Source organism: Mastigoproctus giganteus, chromosome 6, assembly GCF_048544385.1.
Source record: "Mastigoproctus giganteus isolate SK-2022 chromosome 6, ASM4854438v1, whole genome shotgun sequence".
NCBI lineage: Eukaryota > Metazoa > Arthropoda > Arachnida > Uropygi > Thelyphonidae > Mastigoproctus > Mastigoproctus giganteus.
The window spans coordinates 125871789-125897616 of NC_143580.1; the positions used below are offsets into that span (position 1 = coordinate 125871789).

Here is a 25828-nt window from a genome sequence, read left to right on the forward strand (position 1 = left end):
CTCCGTTTGGCCTTGGGAGTTTCTCTTTACCACCCAGGTTACCGGCCCCCACCACGGGGAGGCAGGAGCAGTGTTGCTTTGTGGCCAAGTGTAGAGTTAGTACAGTTAGTAAGGCTATCTAAATTAAAGAAAAAGGTGATTTCCTTCTTCTGGGTCTCTTCTTATTTCTTTTAAGAAATTTAAGCTACTTAACAGAAATTTTAATGATTGCAAGAGAAAACAAAAAAATACTCAGTCACTGGGGAGAAAAATGCTCTATAAACGCTCAATAATCACTTGGCACCCATGGCCAAAAAAAAAAGGTAATAATAAAATGAAAATTATTTAGACAGTTAAATCATTAATATAAAAAAATTCTTCATAAAATTAATAAGATTATTATAGATATTAAAATTAAGTTTTATTTGTTCATGGAGAATATTTGCTTGGTTTACAAAAAACCTTGGTTGTTGCCAGTTCTTCACTAAAATTAGTTTAACATTCACAATCAATACATAAATAGCATACATTTTTATAATACAAAAATGCTTTTTAAAACATTTAATAAATGAATAAATCCGATATAATTTAACACTACAAGAGATCAACAATTAGAAATAGTTATCCAAGTGCAGTAGAACATAAGAGCGTTACTCCTTTTTCATAGAAGCTGTGCTCTTTCTGGTTATCTCCTGCTGCCAAATCTACTGTGAACAAAAGATCAACTCTCGTTGAATTCAAGTAGACTGGTAAGGTTATCTAAAAAAACAAACAAAACAGAAATATTATGTGACAAATTTATCAATTTGAAAAAGAAGAAAATAAATATATTTTTATTTTTTTATATTTTTTTAGAGGAAAAGTCCATGCTGTTGAGCATGGTTGTTGTTTTTCTGATTTGTTGGTGATGATAGCAGCTATGGCTATAATGCATCTCTTACAGTCTTAGATGGTACATGTTTGTTATATTAGACAACCGGGTTCATATAAGACGATATTTACTGATCAGTTTTTGAAAAATGAAAAGGTTGTTAATGTCCTCTTGACCTCCCATAACATGTAGCATCAGGTGATCATGTCAAGAGAATGCTACAGGTATTCTATAATATAGTTTATGGTTAGTAGTGATTGACAGTTATTACAATGACAGTTAATGTGGAGGGTCAAAACAAGGGTCATTGTTTGCAACTGTGTGTTAGATGAGCTTAACTAATGCACAATCTGGAGAGTACGATTTCTTCCTGTTTGTTTTTTCCAAGGGGTAAGTATATATATATAGGTAGTTCTCGACTTGACAAGTTAATTCGTTCCTAGCACGCACTCATAAAGCAAAAACTTTTAAAGCCGAAATTTATTTACCATAGATGTAATGTTAAAAACAGGGGTTACGTTCTGAACAATGAAATTTGACCATAATAATGTTAAATAAAGGTCAACAAACAACAGTTTATGATTAAACAATGATTGATTTATCCAAAGAAATGAAACCAATGCCTTTAAAATCAAGCAAATTATAATAATAAAGAAATTATTTATGTCATACAAATGCTAAAGAATGTTTATTCTTTATCGTCATTGACTGATGAAGAATAATAAGATCATGTTTTCTTAAAATCTCATATTTTGTTTCCAGTGTTATTCCTCTTTGCTGTTTCTTTTTATTAACATCACTTTCCATAGTATTACTTCATTGTGGTATACTGTACAGTTTTAATAAGTGGGATAAACTTGAAATAAGACAGAACAGCGAAAATGAAGAGCAACGCAACCACTCTTTGTAACCTCAGCATGCTTTATATTATGTTGGTCAGTGAGATGCTCTTATCTTCCTGAAAAAGCAAACGAATGCACAGTAGTAAGAGTAGCTTGAAATGCTGTATTTATGAATATTTATAATCATGAAAATATGAACATTAATTTAGCAATTAATGTTCATATTTTCAATTTTGTTGATACTTGAAACAAAGAACTCTTAAACCCGGGAATTCGTACAGTGGGAACCGCCTGTACATATATATATATATATATATATATATATATACAGGCAGTTCCCAATTTACGAATTCCACTATACTATTATAACTATATATATAGTTATTATAGTAAAAGCACAATAAGTACTATACAGATGCTGAACATTAGCATTAGTAGAGGCATATGATGCAAGAAAGCAAGCTTATTCAGCATCAGCCAAAAAAAAAAGAAAAAAAAAAAAACAACCACTACTCCCATTTCACCCCTCAATTCGTTCGAAATACCTGTCCAGCTGAGCCTTAAATTTGTTTAGGCAATCAACTTCAACAACAAGCGATGGAAGTCTATTCCACAAACCAACTGCCCGCTGGCTAAAGGCGAATTTCCGCACATCTATCCGACATCCGTCCTTCCTCAATTTGAATTTATGCCCTCTCAGGTGATTATTCTGAGCAAGAGGAAGAATTCCATCGGCATTGAGCATGCTCAAGCCATTCAAAGCCTTGTACACCTCTATCAGATCACCTCGGCGATGCCTAGTCTCCAGGCTCTGTAATTTGCAAAACTTAAGCCTTTCTTCGTAAGAGCAACCCTTTGTTCCATTCACTAATCTTGTTGCCCTTCTCTGTACTCGTTCCAGCAGCTCTACATCCTTCTTGAAATGAGGCCTCCAGACCTGTATACAGTACTCAAGGTGTGGCCTGACCAATGCCTTATACAAGGGAATAATCACATCCCTGTCCCTGCTAGAAAAATTCCTGTATATCATTGACAAGACACCATGAGCTACTCTTGCAGCTCGTCTGCACTGCTCAGAGAACCTCATATCTGCCTGCACAATTACCCCCAGGTCCTTTTCATTCTCTACCACTGTCAGCGTAGTACCACAGAGTTGATACGTTGATCTGGGGTTACTGTTTCCCATATGTAGTACTTTACATTTGTCAATGTTAAACTTCATTTGCCACCTCTCAGCCCATCTGCTCAACCTTTCCAGATCCTGTTGCAGCAGCATAGTATCAGTAGTGTCCTTAACAACCCTGCCAACCTTTGTATCGTCTGCAAACTTGGACATTAAGCCTGATACACCATCATCAATATCATTTATAAATACAGAAAACAACAATGGACCCAACACTGAACCCTGAGGAACTCCACTAATAACATTAGTCCACGTTGAGCAGTGTCCATTGATTACCACTCTCTGTCTTCTGCCACTCAACCATCCCTTTATCCATAGCAGCAATTTGCCTCGAATGCCACACTTCTCCAATTTGTGCAGCAGTCTTCCATGCGCAACAGTATCAAAAGCCTTTCTAAGATCCAAATATATAATATCAAAGTTATTCCCTGCATCCAGTTCTTTTGGGACTACATCATAGTATCCAATCAAATTGGTCAGACAAGACCTGCCCTTAACAAACCCATGCTGTGTCTGAGCTATAACTGAATTCTTGTCCAGATGATCCTGCAGTGCTTCTTTAACCAGTGCCTCCATTAATTTTCCTGGAACCGAAGTTAAACTAACAGGTCTATAATTACTTGTGTCAGCCTTTGATCCTCCTTTGTGAATTGGGGTTACATTTGCACATCTCCAGTCCATGGGTACCTCCCCTGAGTCCAAAGAAGCTCTCATAATTATGGCTAGGGGTTTGCTTACTTCCTTTGCTGCCTCCTTTAATATAACTGGATAGATCCCATCCACCCCGGGTGCCTTTTTTATGTTTATCCTCAACAATTTCTCCTCCACTTTCCTCTCAGTTATTAGAAAATCATCTAGCTCACTGCCAATGTTTACTTCACCTACGACATTCCCCTTCCTGAATAACTCCTCATGTGTGAATGTAGATGCAAAATACTCGTTTAGATTGTTAGCCACCTGAGCTGGATCCTCAACTGTTGAACCATCAACATCCAGTGGACCAATCTGATTCATCCCTTTCCTTCTTGAGTTTAAATAGGTAAAGAACTCTTTTCTGTTTTTCTTTGCATCCTTTGCCAAGGATTTCTCATAATCTGCCTTTGCCTGCCTAATCTCCTTTGTGACTTGGTTACAGACCAACTTATATCTATCATAGGCTTCCATGTCACCCATTAATTTGTATGTATCCCATGCATTTTTCTTCTCTGCCATATGTCTCATTAGTTCATCTGACAACCATTTAGGCCTGAACCTTGAACAATATTTCTTGGTTGGTATGTAAAGCCTGGTAGCTTCCAAGATTAGTTCCTTGAATGCTTCCCATTTTGAATTTGCTGTTGGTAACATCATCAGTTGGTCCCACTGTATAGAATTTAAATACTGTCTCAGACCAGCATAGTCTCCTTTACGAAAGCAAAAACCCTTCCCTTTACCTCTGATGGTAGTTACCTCCTTGAGTAAATCCCACTTCAGCACACTGTGATCACTGCCACCCAGTGGTTCATTTATCTGCAGATTCCTAATGCATGAAGAATCACTACTGATAATCAGATCAAGAGTATTACTCCCTCTAGTTGCCTCCCGAACATGCTGGTGTAGAAAACAATCATCCAATAAATCCACAAAAGCCTTGCTAGTGTGTGAGTGACCAACCCACAAATTCCAGTCAATATCTGGGAAATTAAAATCCCCCATTATAAGACTCTCTGATTTACTGGCCCACTCTATTTCCCTGTACAGTATCTTATTATACTCATCAGAGTCATTAGGCCTATAGCACACTCCTACTCTCAATTTTGATTTACCTATGCTTATGTCACACCAAACTGACTCAACACTGCACTGTCCAGCGATGTCAACTGGCTTCACTTCCTTGGATTTTATGTGTTTTTTAACTAATAGCATAACCCCTCCTCCCTTCCTATCCTTTCTGTAGACGTTGTACTCCCCAAATTCCAGTTCTGCATTCCTTATATCTGTGTGACACCACGTCTCTGATATCCCAACAATATCTGCCTTTGATGTTTTGAGTAATACCTCAAATTCATCAAATTTATTTACTAAACTCCTAGCATTAGTGTACACGCAAGTATACATGCACCTGTTTCTATTCTTAGCTACCCTAACACAACCCATGTGTTTACTTGTACCGCAATGACTTCCAGCAGTTTCTGAAATATCCTGCATCTTGTTTTTCAGGCTTCTGCTCATTCCAATAGAAGCAGTGCAAGAATCTCTTTCACCTCTGCCCGTGGCTACTGTTAATCCATTAGTCTTTGTCTCCCCCCAAGCTAGCAGTTTTCCGACCCACCTAACACTGCCTCGATAGCATCAGCAAATATTCTTGCACCCTTTCTATTTAAGTGTATCCCATCCCTGTAGAAGCAATCTCTCCTGTTAACAAGTACAGTCCAGGCTGAAAAAAATTCTACCCCTTCAGCCTTGCACAATCTTTCCAGGGCCGAATTGATCGACAAGGCTCTCATCATATACCCCTCCTATCGTGTCTGGGCAGAATTGCAGACACTTTCAAATTCAACCCTACTTCACGGCTTTTTTTTCAACAGTGACATGTTTCAACAGTAACATGTATATGAACACAACAGTATATAGCTTATAGTAGGCTATATAGCCTACCGTAAGGCCAAAATAACTTATAAAGACAAAAATAGCCCATGTAGGCCTACAAGGCCAAACCCTGGAAATAAAATATAAATATATATAATACAATGATGATTATGTAGTTAACTATTGGTGTAGAGATACACTGAAAGGGACTTTTTCAAGGGCTAACCCTCTCAATATATCCTACCAATAATTAACAGAGCTATCAAAGTAGCTATCAAAGTCCCTTTCAATGTATCTCTACACCAATAGTTAATTACACCAATAGTTAATTACATAATCATCATTGTATTATATATTTATATTTTATTACTAATTATATTTTTATTTCCAAGGTTTGGCCTTGGGTGAAACTGATATGTTGAAAAGAGTAAGCTTTATGTAATTGCTTGATAGAGTAGCAAGGAGGAAATTCTTTCCTTATTGCTATAAATGATTATCGGTATATACAGGGTGTCCGGGCTAGAGATATCCAAAAATAACAGCTTATAACGTGAGAACCACTCATTATATTTTCTCAAACGATAGCGCAGTCGATAGGAAATCTCTCCAAGATTTGTTTTGTCACATTTTGCCGCATTTTGGGTACGTGGAATCCTCACCAAATGATCGAAAAAGAAAGGGACACACCAAAAGTCAATGTCTGGTTAGAAGTGTACAAAAATGGCTTCATCGGTCCATTTTTTTTCATAGATATGACTGCAAAAAAAAAAAAAAAAAAAAAGCAAGGGACTTTATTAAAGACTGCGTGCACTAGAGAAAAGTTCAGGATTTGGATGATTTGAAACAGCGTATTGTTGAAGCAGTTGCTCTAATAACGCCTCATATATGCTGGAAAACACTTGGCAAGGCAGGAATATCATTTTGACATTTGTCGAGCTACAAAAGGTGCTCATATTGAACTTTACTAACCTTCATAAAAGCATGGTGAGTTACTCTGTATAATAACAAAAAAATTATTTTAATACACCTTATAGATGCTGAGATATATGTTTGTATTTTGGATACCTCTAGCCTGGAGACACCCTGTGTATATCAGGGGCATCTTCCACGGTAGAGTTGCCAAGCTAGAATGCTGAAATGTGTTACTCAAATTTAATTCCCAGCACATTTTCAGATCTTGTAGGCTAACTCCAGATTATTTTACCTATTTTGGTAAAATAATCTGGTAGAAATCCATTATCTGAAATTTTTATTGCATTTATTTTTACTCCTAATTTTGCTCAAAAAAATTGAGTAGTTTTAATAATTAACAATAAGAAACAAAACTATCACATGAATGATATTAATAGCATGGAAGGTGGAAACATCTTTTATCTTTTTTTGCCTTCAGATATGTCTCTGGTAAGCAAAGCAACTTATGAATAGGTCACTCTTTTGCAGGACATTGATGTCAGCTACAATTTGCAGGATCCACAACAGTTCCACTGTCTGAATTTTGCCATTATTTGGGTGGATCTGTTGGTTGACTTCTGAAGTACTGAAGGCTTATTTTTCTCATGTTGGGATTTATTCTTTTTTGGAGAAGAATGGCCACTGACATCCATTTTTCTTGTCAATTTTTTTGCTGTTTCTCTTTACCAATGTATTTTGGTAAAGGGGATTCAGTAGGAGGTAAAGATCACGAGAGAGTTCATGGGGTCTTTCAGTGTGGGTTTAATAAATAATTTACTATGGGAGTAAATGACTCTTGTTGGAATAGTCATTTCACTTTATGTTCCAAGGTCTCTGCTATCTTTTGAGTGTACAAAGATTTGTTGATAGGTTTCTTCACTTTTATTTCCTTCTGGTCAGACAGATACATTTAGTTCTGCCTTTATTCTTTGAATCTCTTTTTCTAGTGCTGGAATCCTTGAGAGCAAGGTACACTCCTTGGCAGTCAATACATGTGGGTTTTGTGACTGAACATTTATAATACATTTAACATCACTTCATCTTTGAGAGCTGTAGGTGGGATGCTTCATAGTTTAGTCTTAATCAGATTAAGGCATGGTAAAAGTGTAGCACTGATCAATATGCACTGATCAGTTCTACTTATCACACAAAAAAGAACTCTAAGAATATTTAATTCCAAGACAGGCTGTGCAGAGGTATTTGATATGTTCCAAATTGAGCTTTTTATCAAGAATCAGGCTAAGGAAACTTATGCTGTTTGCTAGACGTATCAGCTGATTTTCTAGTCTTATTCATCTACTCACCCGAATGGATGAGTGGTAGTCTGGAGAATGTTGTACAGATTTTTCCATCGTGGCTCAAAAACCAGTGTTTATGTGGAGTGGTTTGGCAGGGATTTCAAACTGAAATCACTGCCAAACTGTAGAGACAACTATTTCCAATGAAGCAACAACGATTCATTAACTTCGGCATACAGATTCTGGACCAGAGATGTTTGAAATGCTCTAGTGGCAATATAAATTACCTGATGGTGGATGGGATATAGCCATCAGCGTATGTTTTTTGTTGTTGTTATGGAAGTTTAATGGCACATAAGCTGCTATGGCTATAATGTGCCTATTCACTTACTATATTAAGAGAAGAGAAACTTCCGTAAAGTCAGAAGAAATTTGGAAATCAGAAATTATTGAAAAGCCCAGTTTGCTGGAGGAAGTTAAAAAGTTCAGAAATATTTGCCTTATCACCAATGAGATTTAAGGGTTATTGATTTACGAAGATTAACCAGTAACAGCAAGGTTTAAGTTCTGTCTTGTTTATAGTAGAGGCAGTCAATGAGAATATGTTTAATAGTCAAATTGTTAGAACAATGTGGGCACTGTGGTGGATCATCTCCTGTGAGTAAATAAAGGTGGGTCAGATAGGTATGATGTATTCTTGCCCTTGAAAGGACTTCTTCGTCTTGATGTACGGACACTGGTGCACCAAATTTTCGGATCTTGTTTAAACTGAAAGAGTTATTATTAGCCAGAGTGCTATCCATTCTGACAGGCAAGCGGCATGAATAGTTAGTGCATAAGCTGATGCTGGAACAGGGATATTGGTTAAATCTAAGGTGGTTGGATTTTTTGCAGCTTTATCGGCTAGTTCATTGCCAAAAATACCGGAATGTGCTGGAATCCAGCAAAAAATGACCATTTGGTGGTGTTCTTTAATTTGTAGTAATAAGCTTCTGATTTCGTCTAGAACTGGGTGAGCTTTATCTAAGAAATTACATAACACCATGATTGAGCTGAGAGAATCAGTGTAAATAACTGATTTTAGGGAACAGTCAGAATACAGATTTTCTAAAGCTAGTTTAATTGCATATAATTCAGCTGAGAAGATACTGAATTTGGATGGAAGGGCTGCTGAAATAATGGTATTTGAGAACACTGCAGCTGCTCCAACATGTGAATTTGATTTAGAGCTATCTGTATAAATTTGGGAAAAATCAATATATCTTTTGAGTGTGAACTGCATGAAGTTGTTTGATATTTGATGCTTGCGAAATATTCTTTCTCCATTGACAGAGGTAAGTGTCACAGGTTGGAAGAGTAGGAGGAGCCCATGGTGGTTGAGTATAAGTTGAAACCTGTTGTACGGAATGGATGGAAACATTCCAAACCTGCACCAGTTCAAGAAGGCGAAGACCAGCTGGTTTTACTATGCTATGACCGAATGGGATGTGAGGCACAACTTTGTATCTTGACAGCATACTTCAGTAACAGTGTTTTCCTGCGTAAAGTTAGTGGGGGGCTCGTGAGCATCAATGTAGAGACTATGTGCTGGCAACATTCTGACTGCACCAATTGCAATTCTCAAAGCACTGTGTTGAATGGGATCAAGTCAGCATAATGCATTCTTTCTGGCTGAATCATAGATGGGAGCACCATAATCGAGGCGATATCTGATTAATGCCCCGTGCAATCTGCACCCTGTTTGGGCAGATAAAGCTCTGAGTATGTTTAACTTTTTTAGACAGGAAATCCGTACATTTTTAATATGATCTAGGAAACAACTTATTGTTAAGGGTTAATCCTAGAAATCTGATGCTACTGGTGTCTGGGACAGAGATGTTACAATTTTAAGTTCAGGATCTGGATGAAGTTTGCATTGTCTACAAAAATGGATAGCAACTATTTCTGCTGCGAGAGTCGGTGGCCATTGTGTTTTATTTAGTGATATCTGAAGCTGTCTTTCAATAGATCTCATGTTTTGGGAATGACAGGAGATGGAAAGATCATCTGCATAAAGATAAGTCTCAACTGTATTTGGAAGCTGTTTCGTGATAGAATCAATTCTAAGAGCAAAAAGAGTGGCACTGAGTACTGATCCCTGTGGAACCTTCTTCCTGAATGAACATTCTGCAGAGGGTATGTTGGTATCGAACTTGGAATGATCTAGTATGTAGAAAATTCTGAACAAATATAAGAAGGTTGCCCCGTAGTCTAAGAAAGTAAAGATCACTAAGTATACCATGCCGCCAGGTGGTATCAAAAGCCTTCTCTATATCTATTGAAACCATTACTAGATGTTCATGTTTAATGAAAGCATTACGAATGGAAAATTCAGCCTTCACCATAAGATCTAAGCATGACCTATTTTGACGAAAGCCATACTGACTATGGCTCATTAGCTGTTCTGACTCAATTATCCAGATGAGTCTTCTGTGGATAATTTTCTCAAGGATTTTTCTGAGGCAGCTTGAGAGAGATATGGATCTATAGCTATGGGGGTTAAATGGATCTTTCTCAGGCTTCAGGAATGCCAAACCTGTAGAGTGATGCCAAGAAGAGGGAAAAACATTTTCTAAAAATATATGATTGTAAAAGACCAGGAGATGGTGCAAAGCTTTGTCATCAGGATTTTGTAGCACGACATAATAAATCCCATCTGGCCCTGCAGCACCAATTACGGGCTGTTCTAACGGCATGCAAAAGTTCAGAATATTGCAGAGGTTTGTTATATGGGAGATGGCGGGCAGTTTGAAAATTAATAGCATTTTTCGCTTTAGTGTTTTTAATTCTTTGGAATGAGGTAGTATAGGCTAATGCTGCTGAGATTTCAGCAAAAGTATTGTCCAAAGTATTAGCTATATCTAAGGGATTAGATAGATCTTGGCCATTCCAGGAGAGAATTGGAGAAGGTATGGTAGGAGACCTACCATACCTTCTCCATACCATACCAGACAGCTGTCTAATTTTTTTCCCATATTATTTTGGGATCACTGTTTCTGTTAAAAGTGGAGATGCAAAACGAGTCCAGGGTTCTTTCTTTGCTTGCTTTTGCCCTTAATTTCTTATAATTAATGAGACTTATAATTAGCTGACTGTGCTCAGATATTGAAGAAATAAATTTCAGGCTTTATTTTTTGCACTCTGCTTTGGTGCATTCCTGATTCCACCAGTAATTATAATACTTTCGGCCCAGGAGATTTGATAGTGGTATTGTGCCTTTATCCACGTTTAGAAGATGCAATGTGATGTAATCTGTCCCATCATCAATATGCTGGAGGCGGATTTTTTCCTCATCAAGGGCGATTGATGACTGAAATTTTGCCCAGTCTGCTAGGACAAATTTCCATTTTCTGCAGGGTTGAGTTGAAGGAGTCTGTTATTTCAGCAAGTTGTCACTGCCCGTGGAATCATTTATTCCATGGGACATGTTCACCAGTACTGGTGAACAAACTGAGAGATCTATTGCTGAGGTGTGTCCTGTTGGGAGCTGTACATGTGTTGGTGCACCAGTATTGAGCATAGTGAGATTTAGTGCCCCTAAAAAGCTTTCTATTAGACAAGCCCATTATCTAATTTAGGAGAGTCCCATAAGGGGTAGTGCCCATTAAAGTCACGTAATATACAGAGAGGTGGAGGTATCTGTATAAAGAGATCTTCAAGATCTTTTAAAGAGTAAGTATGGTTTGGCAGTAGGTAGATTGAGACGTGTTATATGCTGGAGAGTTGCACTATGGAGAGTTATATGAACAACAAAGGCTTCTATTTCAGTTTGAAGTGAGATATGTTTAGTTGGGATCTTTGAATTTACTAGGATTGAAAATACTAGGATCGAAATACAGCTAATGCTGCCCACACCATGGGCAGCATTAGCTGTACTTCGATCTCTTCAATAAAGGTAATTTTATTAGGTAATTAGGTAAGTTTCCTGTAAACAAAAGGCAACTGGAGTATACTTAAGTATTAAGTATAGTCAGTGTTGCAACGAAAGCCTCTGCAATTCCATTGTAAGATGCTGTGGTTCATTTCGGTTTAGCTGAGGATGATTTGTCTGACTGTTTTTTGTTTAAGGAGCATTTTTTTATATCTTTTTTTGGGAAGGTGGGGTATCCAGTATCCATAGTGTTGTTTGCATGAAGTTCTAGTATGGATTCCTCGTGATCTGAGTGTACATCTACTTCCATAATATTGGTGGATGATTCAGGTTTCTTGTCTTTAGTTTTTAATTTTTTTTGGTCATGTGTGATGGTCCAATTATCAATTGGGATACTGATTTTGGAGTGTTGGTCACTTCACTGGTTTTAGTTTGATGTGCGTCTTTTCCAGAATTTGATAATGTACTTTTAACCCAGTTAGCTAGAGATGTGTTTGTTTGTTATTTGGTTTTTAGGAGCATTAGCAACAAAGGCCATATTACTCCGCTAGAGATGTGCTGGGAGGTACTGATACATCTGTTTGAGCTGCTGTTGAATGGAAGCTTCAAGCGTGAGATGCATAGGAACGACTGGGCATGGTCAGCATCACCTGTCTGTGTGCCTCAGGGTATGTGACTTTATGTTCTATTTTATATTTTTGGATTTTCTTACCTGTTTTCTACAAGATTTGGAAAAGGCTGGGTGACTTTCTTTACAGTTGGGGCAAACAGGACTTGAGGCTGAACAGTCTGCTTGTGTATGTCCTTGGAACCACAAATTGGACAAATGGCATCACCTCCATATGCTTGTTGGGAGTGTCCATATTTTTGGCATTTAAAACAACAAATGGGATTAGGGATATAAGGCTGAATTCGGCAGTTTAAATATCCAGCTTTTACTGAGGATGGCAAAATCTGGGATGCTGAAGGTTAAAATTATGGATCAAGTTGGAACGAGATTTCCATTATTTTGGTCTTTATACGTTTTGCACTAATTACTTTTTGATTGCTCAGTTCCTGCACTACTTCCTCTTCGGATACTGTAATCAGGTCTCACTCTGTGATGACACCTTTGGACAAATTTAACGTATTGTGGGGAGCAAATGTTGTTTTGAGGAAGCTGTTTTGATTAGGAGGTCTCCGGATTGCAGTCATTTAACCATTTTTGGTGTTCCAGCAATGGATTCCAAACATATTTGGATAACAAATGGTGATAACTTGCTGACAGGCTGGTTGGAGAGAGGGTGTATCATCAGGAAGTTTGGCATTTCATTGCACTCCACTTCTCTTTGGAGCCTTTTCGGTTGGTTCAGGTCATTATCATTTGATTTGTCTGGCCTTGAATTTTAAGGCTCTAGAGTTGGACAGTCGTTTATGTCCATGGTTACTCCTTTTTGCCCTGGAGGATAACTTTTCCCCCAGGTTACTGTCCCCCTCCAATGGGAGGCAGGAGCATTGCCAATTGGAGGCCAAGCGGTTGAAGTGTTAGTTAATTAGTAAAAATATAAATATAGGAAAATGTAAAGAAAGGTTTATTTCCTTTCTGTGTTCTAACTTGTGGCTTTTCAAGTATAGAATTGTTTTTAAAGTAAGATTGCTGAAAGAAATTTCTTGGAAATCTTTTCAGCATATGCCTCATTGCCATTTACTGCTTCCTTGTATGGTTATGAAATGTTCAGGTCAGCAGTAAAAACTGTATATTCGATAATAATCAAATATAATAATCAATAGGAAAAATTTAAAATACCTTTTAAATAACTTTTTAACTGTATACAATGTAAAGGATAATGAAAATAATTATGGAATTAAATGTTTATTGCATAAAACAGCAGTTCCCAAACTGTGCGCCACGGAATATTTAAAATTTTCGAGGGAAACACAGCTATACTCTACTTTTGTCGGACACCGCGTGAACTACTAGCTCGAGGTAGTTCACAGTTTCAGTATTTCTTATTAAGTTGTTTGGACCTAACTATTAAATGGAACTGTTAGGTATTTCTTTTGGTCTGGGTGCACCTTGAAAAAATTACTGAGACACTAAGGGTGCCGTGAACCGAGAAAGTTCGGGAACCTCTGACATAAAATACACAATGAAGAAATGACTGTTGCAGAAATATTTGAACAGTGTTGATTTTCTCTTTTCATCAATCAATTTCCGATAGCCGACAACAATCTTCTCTGGGCCCTGGTGAAATAAATATCGCAGAAATCCTCAAACCTTTTGTTTGGGGTTCTCTGTGATACGAAAGATTTCATCTAATTCTTTTACCGTTATCTTCTTTGCGGTAAAATTTTCATTTGGCTCATTTAAAAATTTGAATTTTTATGCAAGTGTGCATTAACTTTATTAGCAGGAGACAAAGAAGTAACATGTTTGCCATTGTAGCCTAGTGGTCAGGCGCGCAGGTGCATAAGTACATGTGCCTTGAGTGACCAGGGTTAAAGCCCACGAATACGGTGCTGTTTCTAATTTTATCTACCTTGTGAACTCTTCCGACCGTTTGGTCGTCCCGGAGTATAAACAGAAAATTTATTTATTTATTCTTCCGATGGTTGATGGAACACACCGAGGCGGGCAGCAGGAAAACGTTTGTTTATTGACCGTACGACTCGTGGTAAGCTTAATGTGCGATTCAAATCTTTTAAAACTATCGCATAAAAAAAAAAAAAACAATCATGTTAACTGGAAATGTGCATCCATCGTGTAAAGTGGTATAATTTTTCAAATAGCGTTAACTGAAACTTACGTTAATCGAACTCGCGTTATGCGAGGCCTGCCTGTACTGCATATTGGTAGCAGTAACCCAAGAGAAATGTACCAATTGTGTGGTACTACATTCAGGGAGGTGGAGAATGAAAAAGACCTGGGGTAATTGTGCAGTCGGGCTGCGAGAGCAGGTCATGCAGTTTTGTCAACGATATATAGGAATTTTGCTAGCAGAGACAAGGAAATGATTATACCTTTGTGTAAGGCAATGGTCAGGCCACACCTTGAATGCTGTGTACAGGTCTGGAGGCCTAATTTTGGGAAGGACACAGAGATGCTAGAATGAGTAAAAAGAAGGGCAACAAGATTGGCAAGAGGAACAAAGGGGGGGCACTTACGAAGAAAGGCTGAAATTCTGTCAGTTGCAGCATCTGGAGACTAGGTAATCTATTGAATTGAGGTGTACAAGACCTTGAATGGTTTGAGCAGGCTCAATGCTGATGGGATGCTTCCACTTGCTGAGATTAAGAACCTGAGGGGACATAGATTCAAATTGAGGAAAGATAGTTGTAGATTAGATGTGCAGAAGTTTGCCTTTAGCCAGTGGCAGGGCTTACAATACCGGTATTGATACAAAAATACCAGCTTTTCGGTACTAATAAAAAAAAAAAAAAAAAGTTTATAATTTAATCACATAAATATTATTATGAAGTCCTTATCTCGACTAGCAAATGTTCGATAAATCATTGATAGGACACCATGCAACATTGCAACCTGTCCACAATTCTCGGCCAACTTCATGTCTGACCGTATCGTAACTCCCAAGTCCCGTTCCTCCACTACTGACCTTAGTTCAACTGCACCAAGTGTATAAGTTATACCAAAATAACTTATACAAAGTGTATCAGTTATTTTGGGGTTGCTGTTCCCCAGGTGTAAGACCTTGCATTTTGCTGAATTAAAGCATATAGCTGCCACTTTTCTGACCATCCTGGAAGTCTATCTAGGTCACTCTGAAGAAGCTCTGCTTGGTGGCGATCATTAACTACTCTACTGATCTTTACATCATCTGCATCACACCCTATATCCCTTCATAGTTGTCATTTAAAATAATAAAAAACAACAGTAGTCCCAATACTGATCCTTGGGGAGCCCTGCTTCTTACATTAACCCAATCTGAGCAATATCCATTTATCACAACCCCGTCTAGTGCCCTCAAGCCATCGTGCTACCAATCTAACGATTTTCCCTATGATTCTAGCCTGCTCCAACTTATAAAGTAACTGCTCATGTGGGACTGAGTCAAATGCTTTGCTGATATCTAAATAAACAATGTTGAAATTATTCTCTAAATCCAGCTCACGAGTGACCATCACAATATGGCTAATCAAATTTGTTAAATATTATTTTCCCTTTACAAAACCATGCTGTGTATTCTACAGAATTCGATTTCCAACTGAACGATCCAGAATTCCACCCCTGATCATTGCCTCCATGATTTTTCCCTACTACTGAAGTTAGACTGGCCGGTCGGTAATTTCCCGTTACACTCCTAGAACCACCTTTATGTTCCAATTTACACCAATCCAATGGAATCTCTTCTGAGTCCAGTGATGTTCTCATAACTAGCTTTAATGATTCAATGCACTCACTTGCCGCCTCCTTTAAAGTTATAGGGTATATGCCATCAACCACAGAAGCCTTACTCGCCTGTGGGAACGAAAGTTTTCTCATTAAATCAACATCATTAATTACTCCCATAATTTCTCATTGACATAAATGGTTTTTCTTCTGTAAATATCAATGCAAAGTAACTCTCGAGTTCATCTGCAACATCAGTTGGGGTATCTAATACTATCCCACGCAATTACATATGCATCTGATCCGATTTGTCCTTCTCTTCTTTGCAGTTAATATATGTGAAGAATTCCTTATCCACACTCTTTGCTCTCTCCCAGACTCAGTAAAGATACTGTAGTCAAAATTATACTTTGCTGAATAAAACATCTTTCTCCTTCGGAAAATGAACATAATTCAACTATGGAACAGAACATCAGTGTTCTGCAAATTCTTTCTGAAATAAGAAATTGCCTGACTCCAATGAGATTTTAAAGATGAACTTGAGTCGGAAATTAATGAAATACTTTTAACTATTTTTTCTAAAAAAGTTCAAAGCCTAGAAAATATGGACTGAGATCATCTACAATTATCTCAGTACCAGAATAGAATCCGAAAGTGCATTTTTTGCTGCTAATCAAATATGTACCAAAATTAGATAAGTTTTAAACAATCATACTATTGATTGCTTATATTTCTTAAGAGCTCACATTATTCGGACAGGTAGTGTGGATGCTTAAACATAACTAAACTTTGCAGTAACAATATGTATTTCTTTGTTTTTAGAATACTAACTAAAAACAAAAAAACACATATTGTTACTGCAAAGTTTATTATTAAAGTATTTTTAATGATATTTTTCAGAATATTTATTATTGCAATAAATGTTTATTTAAAACTTGAATTAAAGTAATTACAGTACTTGTTTTTTCCTTACTTTATTGCACTAACTGTCATCAAAATTTATTAAGAAAAACGTTTGTTTTTGGAATATCGGTATTAATACTGGTATCCCAGTTTCATAAATTAAAAATACCGAAATACTGGTATTAAGATTTTCTCCGGTATTGTAAGCCCTAGCCAGCGGGTGATTGCTGGAACAGATTTTCATCTGTTGTTGTGGAAGTTGATAGCTTAAATAAATTTAAGGCTGAACTAGACAAATATTTGGACATTGGAAGGTTTTTCTTTTTTTGCTTGCTTTCTTGCATCATATGCCTCAACTGATGCTAATGCATGCTTTACATGCACAATTCCCTGGTCTTGTAATTTATTTTTCGACTCTTCTTCTGAGAGGTTTATGAGATCCCACTCAGCTATCATACCCCTGGAAGTGTTTAGAGTAGCATGAGGGGAGATAGTGATCGATAACCCTCCAAAGGACATTAGATTTTGGAGCCGTTGTGATTGCCGTTCTTCTGAGACCTCAATGAGCAAGTCGTCAGATCTCAGACCCTTGTTTGTTTTGGGAGATGCTATTAGATTTTCTAGGTATTTCTGAATTTTAAAAGGCGAGGACTACCTAGAGACTGTTCTTGGGTAGAATGCAATATAAGGTACATTGGAGGCCTTCTTTTAATAGTGTAAGTTTTTTGATGTTTAGCATTGCATGAGTTAGTCTTCTATCTCATGAGTAGCCATTTAGGATCCCTAGGTCCAGTAGCAGAGATCATTTTGCTCCTTTTAGCCCTGAAAAGATAACTTTTCTTTCCAGGTTACTGGCCCTGCCACAGGGAGGCAGGAGTAGTGCTACAAAGGTAACCAAGTGACTGAGTTAGTAAGATTAACAAGAAACAAAAAGGTCAATTTCCTTCCTTGAACTCTGCCTACTTCTTGCAGTGCAGAAGTTTCGCAATACAAATAAGTAATAAAAAGTGTATTTAAAATCACATAAAAGAAAACTATTTGCTTTGCACACACAATACAGAGATTTCTTGGTTACACTATTAATTGCTTGGCACCCGGGGCCACATTGCATGGCACGTTTGTAATCGGTGTAAGTTATCTGGATGTCTGATGTTATGAGACTTGCATTCTTGGGTAACCATGAATGCAAGTTGCCTGCGATCCCAGCATGTCGAGGTATACAACAGAAGAATATTTTTTGCCTGTTTGTAAGAAGCTGTGCTAAATGAAATTGAATTTTTCGTAAAAAGGAAGGAAGTTTACACTGAAGAGCAGATACTGTGCTTAAGGAATCGGTATATATAGTTTCAGGATATGAAGACTGTTTTACATTCTCTAATGCCATCAGGATAGCATACAGTTCTGTGGTGTAAATGCTGCACTCCAAAGGGAGCTGACGAGTTATTGTAAAATTTGGTGGAACTGCAGCTGCACCAACTTTACTCTCCATTTTGGAGCTATTGGTGTAAATTGGAGTGTAAATTGGAGCAGATTCATACAGCTCACTCCTTTCAATAGACTAGTGTAACCAGTCTATTGAAAGGAGTGAGCTGTATGAATCTGCTTAATATTGACATTCATAACGGCATTCTTTCCCCCTTTTTGAAAGTGTTTATCTATATGTGCCAAGGGTATTTGCCATGGTGTAGCTGTGTTTTCGTGTGGAATTGTTTCCATATTTAGTCCCTAACATGTGATTAGGTTTTGTAGCTGAATACCACATGGTTTATTTTGCAAAGGTTTATTTTTATACAAATTATCCCATTTTGGTGTGAACAAATATTGCCATATAGGATGATGTGGGAATCTTCTGATCTTAGCTGTATAATTTAATAGCAGAGCATGCTGACAAAGGAACAGAGATGGTTCATGTACTTCTGTATAGAGACTCTGAACTGGTGATGTACGAAAAGCTCCAAGGGCAATTTAGAGAGCATTGTTATGTACTGGGTCAAGCCATTTTAATATGCTGTTGTTGTTGTTATTAAGTTTAATGACACAAGAGCTACTAAGGCCAAATTGGGTTAGTTCATAGTTTATTTCTTATATCCATATATCTTTTAATAATTGAATTATATACTTGTGTATAGACCAGTACGATTTCAGTATGTTAACAGTTCTTCTATGTTTGCACGATTTCCAAGAAAATGGGATAGGTTGGTTGTTTGGTTTTTAGGAGCATTAGCAACTAAGGCCATATTGCTCCGGGAATATGCGGTGGTCATTCCCTGACCTTTCCGCATTCTCCGTATTTGGTGGTGACGGGCTCGAACCCCAGTCTAATCAAGAAGCGTGTGTTACGCACTGTTGCTCCTTCCCACCTGGCTACGGAGGCGCCAAAATGGGATAAAATTTGGGATTTGTTTCATTTGCTGAATAAGCGAAAGGTGCTAGAACGGATCTATAAGTAAAGAGGACAGTCTACAATTTAAAGAAAGTAGCAAACTAAGTTGAGTCTGACAAGATGTGCACTGGGATGGATCTTCTCCCAATAATAAAAACAAGTGTGTTATATGAGTATGCTCAATTCTAAGTCTTGTCAATACCACTTCTTCTTGCCTGTTTCGTCTGAATCCAGACAGCCATAACTCTGATTCTTGTTTGAACTGGGAAAGTTTGCTGTTGGTATTACTTCGCCAGATTTGTGACCAGTTTTCATAACATGCCTTGCGAATTACAGGTTTGTGATCTGTATATGGAACCTGAAAGCGCTGTGAGAATACTTGTTACCTGGTGCTGATTCTACTTGTGAATGACATTTATTCTTTGCCTCCTTTGCTACAATTGGTTTCTGAGTTATCCATGTTCTGGTTTAGTAATTGATGTCTTGTCTGACACTCTGAAGGGGTGCAATTTATACAAAGATTTGTATTGTATGTGTTCCTTTTAGCTCTTAGCAGATGAAATTTCCTACCAAAATTTCCAGCCTTGCTATACAGAGGCAAGAGTGGTGTCACCACTGATAAAGGAGTGACTAAGTGGCTAGATATCAATAGGGTTAGTTGAGCTAATTTAAAATTAAGAGAAAAAAATAAGAAAGGCAACTACTTTCCTTTTTGATGACTCTGCTGATTCCTTATTGCAAAGAAAGACTTATCAAGTACAGATATATAAAGAAAGCACTATAAATGTAGTGAAATAAATATAACATGAAAAATTATTCAGAAAGTAGGCTGCGAAATCAATGAGAAAATTTCACCTAATCATGTGAGAAAATGCTTGGCATTTGGAATCACATGAAACAAGAAGCTGCCTTAATTGATACTCTTGTTAAATTTGCTAGTTTTGATGGGAATTAAAATATATTTGAGAAAAGAATGTCATGAAAGAAGGGTATTATAACAGGGCATTTTACTCCACAGAAATTTTTTTTTTTTTTCCCCAAAAAAAAACATTAAGAGATGAGGGAAAGACTGTTTACACCTGATTAACTTTCAGTTATGTTTAACATATTCATTATAAAGTTTTATTATTTAAAAATTGAAATATATTTGTATTCTATGTGATTTTAACACTGTATACAATTTTGTGCACATTTTCATAAAAATGTTTCTTTTCATCATAAGGTGTGATCAGAAAGTTCAGGGACTAATTTAGTATCTTTATATAATATCAACACAGCAAGTTGCTCCTTGCTACTCATGCTCAGTGGCTCACTTAGACAGTCATGTATGAATCACCTGTTTATCTGAATAAGCATGCACTAAATAGAATATGTTCATTCTATTTTAAGATGAGTGATTTTACTAAGCGGAAATTTTGCATCACATTTTGGTTCAAATTACAGAAAAGTGCAACAGAAATCCAAAAAAATGTTTGCTGCTGTAAACCCACACTATTTCTTCCATCATTACTGGTGGTATATTTTGAGTGCATAGCTATGAGCTGGAAACGAAGGCCCAGTCCACTTGGTGGAAGATTCCATCTTGTCAAGGGCTCAAAAAATAAGCACAAATCTTGTTCAAATTTGAAAAATCATGCTTAACAGTTTTTTGAATTACAGTGCATTGTTTGTTATGCATCAATTATAAATCAGTATAAGTTTACAGTAATTTGTTTCAAATATAACTAAGTTAAAATTGACACCCATGATAAAATGGTGAACCATGAATACAAAAACAGTTCTTTGATGATTTTGGTAATGCTATTTGCAGAACACATCCAGAAAAGTGGACTTTAGGGAATTGGCACTCCACTGCTGTGGTCCTCCATCTACCATTCTTAATCAATACCCACTGGATTGTGATTTTTTTTTTTTTTTTTTTTGTTTCCCAAGCTTAAAGCTACCTTGAAAGGTCACAGAATTGCATTGAAACTGCAACTTTTGAAAGCATGAAGAATGCTTTCAAAAGTTGCAGAAGCATTTCAATTGGTGTTGAAAATGTCAAGGAGACTATTTTAAAGGAGATCCACCAGAATAGTCAGCAAGCTTCATCGTTTTCCAAATATTCCCTGAATTTTTTGATCACATCTTATATTGTGTCCTAATGCTATCTAAATTAACATATATTGCTAAATTGCAAATAAATTTGCTTGTTTTTTTATGGATTAAAACATGAAAATATTTACATATAACCATACTCAATAATTAACATACTCCATTTACCCTATAAGTTTAAATAGCTAAAGTTTTACTGTATTTAAAATACTGATGTATAAAAAAACAATGATGCAACTCTTACCCTCTTTTGTGATGAATATGTGCCAGGCTGCATCCTATGAATTAAGAAAAGGAAGTATTGTTAAAATAAAAATTACCTTAAATTTTCTGAAGAACAAATACTTCTAGATAAATATTTATTTGAATCATTCTGAAATCACACACACGCTTAATTTCAACAGACACACTTGTTTCCAAATCCTTTATCACCTTATTCATCAATTTAAGGATTAAAAAAAAAAAAAAAAAAAGACAAGGACTCTTTCAGCTGAATGTGAGGGGGGAGGGGGAGGGAGGAAGAGAGAGAGAGAGAGAGAGAGCACACAAAGCAGGATATGCAATAATATTGCATATCCTGCTTTGTGTGCTCTCTTTCTTTAAGCGATCCATTATTTTTGCACTAATATTTTGAAGGAATAAATCATCCAGTACAACAGACACCTGCACTCAACCAAGGGAAACCAAAAAGTAAATCACAAGCAATCAAATACACAAATTGGGGAATTTTTTTTTTTTTTTTTTTTTTTACCATGTATCCTGGAAAATCGAGAATCGACTGTAATTCAGAGCAGTCATCAACAGAATGCTCCTTGTTTTCTGTTAAATTTTATTGTATATCCTGCTTTGTGTGCTCACTCTCTCTCTCATATTCAGCTGAAAGAGTCCTTGTCTTTTTTTTTTTTTTTTAATCCTTAGATAAAGATTCAGAAATGGGTACCCCTTTCAAAACGGCAGCAAGGAGAGGAGGTGGAAAGCAGTGATTGATGGGTTGTGACTCCGCCCAACCAAATATTAACACCACGTGACATTTTGAACAGCGAAGTTCATAACCAACAACGTGGTTCCAGCTTGGCCTAGAGATCACCATGCCTCGTGTTTCCAGTGCCAGGAGGAACATGGCACAGGTGACACGCACTACGTGGCATCTGTGCCAGATGTTTCCGTATGTTCAGGAGATCACGTGATACTGGGCGTAGTCAGCACCTGCCAATCACGGCCGTATCAGCTGTGATTGGCAGGTGCTGACTATGCCTGCAAGATTCAGTATCGGCTACCCAATACTGAATCTTGACCCAAAACACCACATAATATCTCAGAAGAATGAAGAAAAATAGTTATATACAGGCAGTTCCTGCTTTACGAGTTCCTGGGTTTACAATTTTTTTTTTTTTTTTTTTTTTCAAGTATCAACTATCAACAAAATCAAAAATATGAACATTAATTGCAAAAAATGAATGTTAAACATTCATAAATTCTGCATTTCAAACCACGTGCGTAGCTATACAATACAGTGTACCCCGCTGTATGATATTAATCCGTTCCAGAGACACTATCGTATTGTTAAAGTATCGTAATGTGAACCCAATAACACGTTTTTTGGTAATTCGTCCCACAACCTCGGAAGTTGAAATTTTTGCTATATAACTATCTAAAAGGTCATTTTTATAGTGTCAACTGTATTAGTTACCAATTCAAATCATTAAAATGCACTACACTTTCATCGTTATCATATGTTCTGTTATAAGAACCAATTTTGAAAAGCTTTGTGATATTTTTCTAAAGCACATTTCTGGAGGTCACAACCATAAAACTATAAAAACAATTTGCACTTTCCGGTTTATTGGGCTTTTCTGTTACTGCTGTTGTTGTAATGGGAGTTTGATGGCACATAAGCTACTTTGGCTATAATGCACCTATTCATTTATTATAAAAATTCTGTCACTGCCAGCAATTATAAACGGGTCGTAAACTTCATATTATTGCATTTGCGAAAATATCGATAAATGGAATTTGTGTGGTTTTTTTTACGTTATTATGGTGAAAATGTGTTACCCCAGTGGTTTTCAACCGGGGTGCCACAACATTCCATGGCACGTAATTTGGGTTTAGTTTTATTTAATCTTTTTTTTTTTTAAATTTATATGTTTATTTCATTATAAAAAGGTGTACAGTATCTTTTTAATTTTGTGGTGATCTATAATTGATGTTTACTTAGTACCTCTATATATAAAGAATAAAATTATTATATACTGTATATATGTAGGTTAATGCTAAAGCATCATTTTTACAGCACCATCTACCAAAGTAGTTAAATTAATGAATTAAATTGGCATCGTTTTGGTTATATCTCATATTGTGAATGCCTTCACAACGAGCTGCCATGGTATTGTACTACCTCGAATAAATAACACTTTGTCAGTGGAGAAGACTACTGTTATTTATTCTCAGCGGATACCACCACCCAGACAGCACCGTTTCAAAGCTTGTTGGCTTCTCTTCGGTGGGTGGACAGGTACCCTGGTGTTCCAATAGTGACAACTCAGTTATGAAGTATAACTTCACAATACGAGACATGCCTGATGGTGGTGTGCAGTGATATAGACTGATAGTATGAATCAGAGCTGTACTACTCAATATGTTCTACGTTGATAATAATATTAGTAAAATAATAAGAGGAGTTTTCCTCAATATAGTGCGTAGAACACTTCCATATGATACCCTCCAGAAATTAAAACGGAAAAAAAAGAAAAAAAAATCGACAACTTACCGGTACATTAGAGTAAAATATAAATAATTAAATAATCAATTTAACACAATTCAAATCAAATTAACGCAATTAAAAGAATCTAACGAAAATATTCAAACCGATTTTCCTTCCTGAAGCTGACAACGCTTTTCGACCATATGTCGTGATCACAAGAATGAAAATTACCGAGTCGGGTTAAACCTGGTACTTAAATAGAGATTATTTGTCTTCGTGCATGCGCGTAAAGGTCCACGAATCGGAGATCAAATATGGCCGCCGAAAATTAACGGAATTCTGGTGTAATTTAATTTCAACAGTTTCTGCAATTAATAGTCGCGTATAATTACGTTGAACGTTAAGTATTTTGGCTTTGTTAAATAAAAAAGTATGTTTTTCGTTAATGGCATGAAAGGCTAATTCTGATGCTGCTGAACGAGAAGCACAAACTGAGGCTTCATGTTGATTTACATGAATATTAAGAGAAAATCGAGTCGAACCCTGATAAGACGAGTCGCAATCACTGCAAGAAATGTTGTATACCAGATCATTAATTTGTGTTGCGAACGCTGAAAGAACCGAGCGATTGTTCAGTATAGTGTGTAACTTCCGTATTGGCCTAGCTACAATTTTAAATTCGGTATCTTTAAAGAATCTGTTAAGCTGTTTGTGCTACTGTTCAACATATGGGACAGAAATAAAGTATTTTTTGATATTACTATTGTTGATTGGTGTAGTATTTTGTATCCTATCCTTAGCTTGCACCCTAATTCGGTTTATTGTGGTAATGGAATAACCCCTGTTTAAGAATCTGCTAGTTAATATTTGTATTTCTGAGTCCAAAGCAGATTCCGTCGTTGAATATTTATAGGCATTAAGAAATTGATTAAAGTTAATCGATCTTTTGTAGGTGAACGGGTGATAGTTATTATAATGTAGAAGCATACTGGTGTTTGTAGGTTTTCGATAGATGCTAAATTGTATTTTATTCGAGTCCCGGGTAAGCGTGAAATTTAGAAAGTTTAACGACTTTCTTTCCGTATCCTCCCTTTCCAATGTAAATTTGAGTCTAGAATGAATATTATTAAACGAATGTAAAATGTCTTGGATAGTATTACTATATGTAATAACTAGAACATCATCTAAATACCTCCCATAGTATGTTCGAAAAGTTGTCAAATGTATCTGCTCAATCGTTGAGAGACAGATCTCTGACATTAAGCCACTCAGGCTCAAACCCATTGGTAATCCAAAAATTTGTTTGTATACCTTGTCTCGAAAGGTGATGTAGTTAGCCTCAACTAACAGTTTAATTAAGTGAAAAATTTCCTTAATAGGTAGCTTCATATAATTAATCGGTGTCGAGTTTTTATTTAACATATCCCAAATAATATCTAATGTGTATTCAACATTTACATTCGTATATAATGAGGTAACATCTAGTGAGAATAAATTGTCATTGTCGCCGAGTCTACAGTCTTTAAGCTTATTAAATAATGTATCGTAGTTCTTAATCCCAAATTGTATTACCTGTCTAAAGCGTTTTATAATGTTATATACATGTGTGGCTAAGGATGAAAATGCCGAGTTCCTGTAGGAAACAATAGGTCGAATAGGAAACCCAGTCTTGTGTAATTTTACCTGACCGAAAAGTGCAGGAATATTGTATGTTCTGGACTTCAATTCCTTTAACTGAACCATAGTAATGTAGTCGTTTTTTCGATATGTGGTTAACGTTTTATTGTATTGATTGACCAAATTGGTAAAGAGTGCCGGGTCTACTTCACGATAAGTGGAGGTATCTGACACAACTGAATCTAACTTATTAATATA

The 25828-nt window shown here is 36.6% G+C and overlaps 1 protein-coding gene across 2 annotated transcripts in view; it reads right to left on the reverse strand.

The window, feature by feature from the left end:
• Positions 1-556: 556 nt before the first annotated feature.
• The window catches only part of Dhc64C (dynein heavy chain, cytoplasmic), a 1460071-nt gene continuing 1434799 nt past the window's right edge, over positions 557-25828 (reverse strand). For both annotated transcript variants that reach the window (XM_090376486.1, XM_090376487.1), the window contains exons 90-91: positions 21494-21527; positions 557-738 (exon numbers count right to left, since the gene is read on the reverse strand). In XM_090376486.1, coding sequence (XP_090232612.1) covers positions 601-738; positions 21494-21527 — 172 coding nt within the window. In that variant the 3' untranslated portion in view covers positions 557-600. The remainder of the gene's footprint in view (positions 739-21493; positions 21528-25828) is intronic.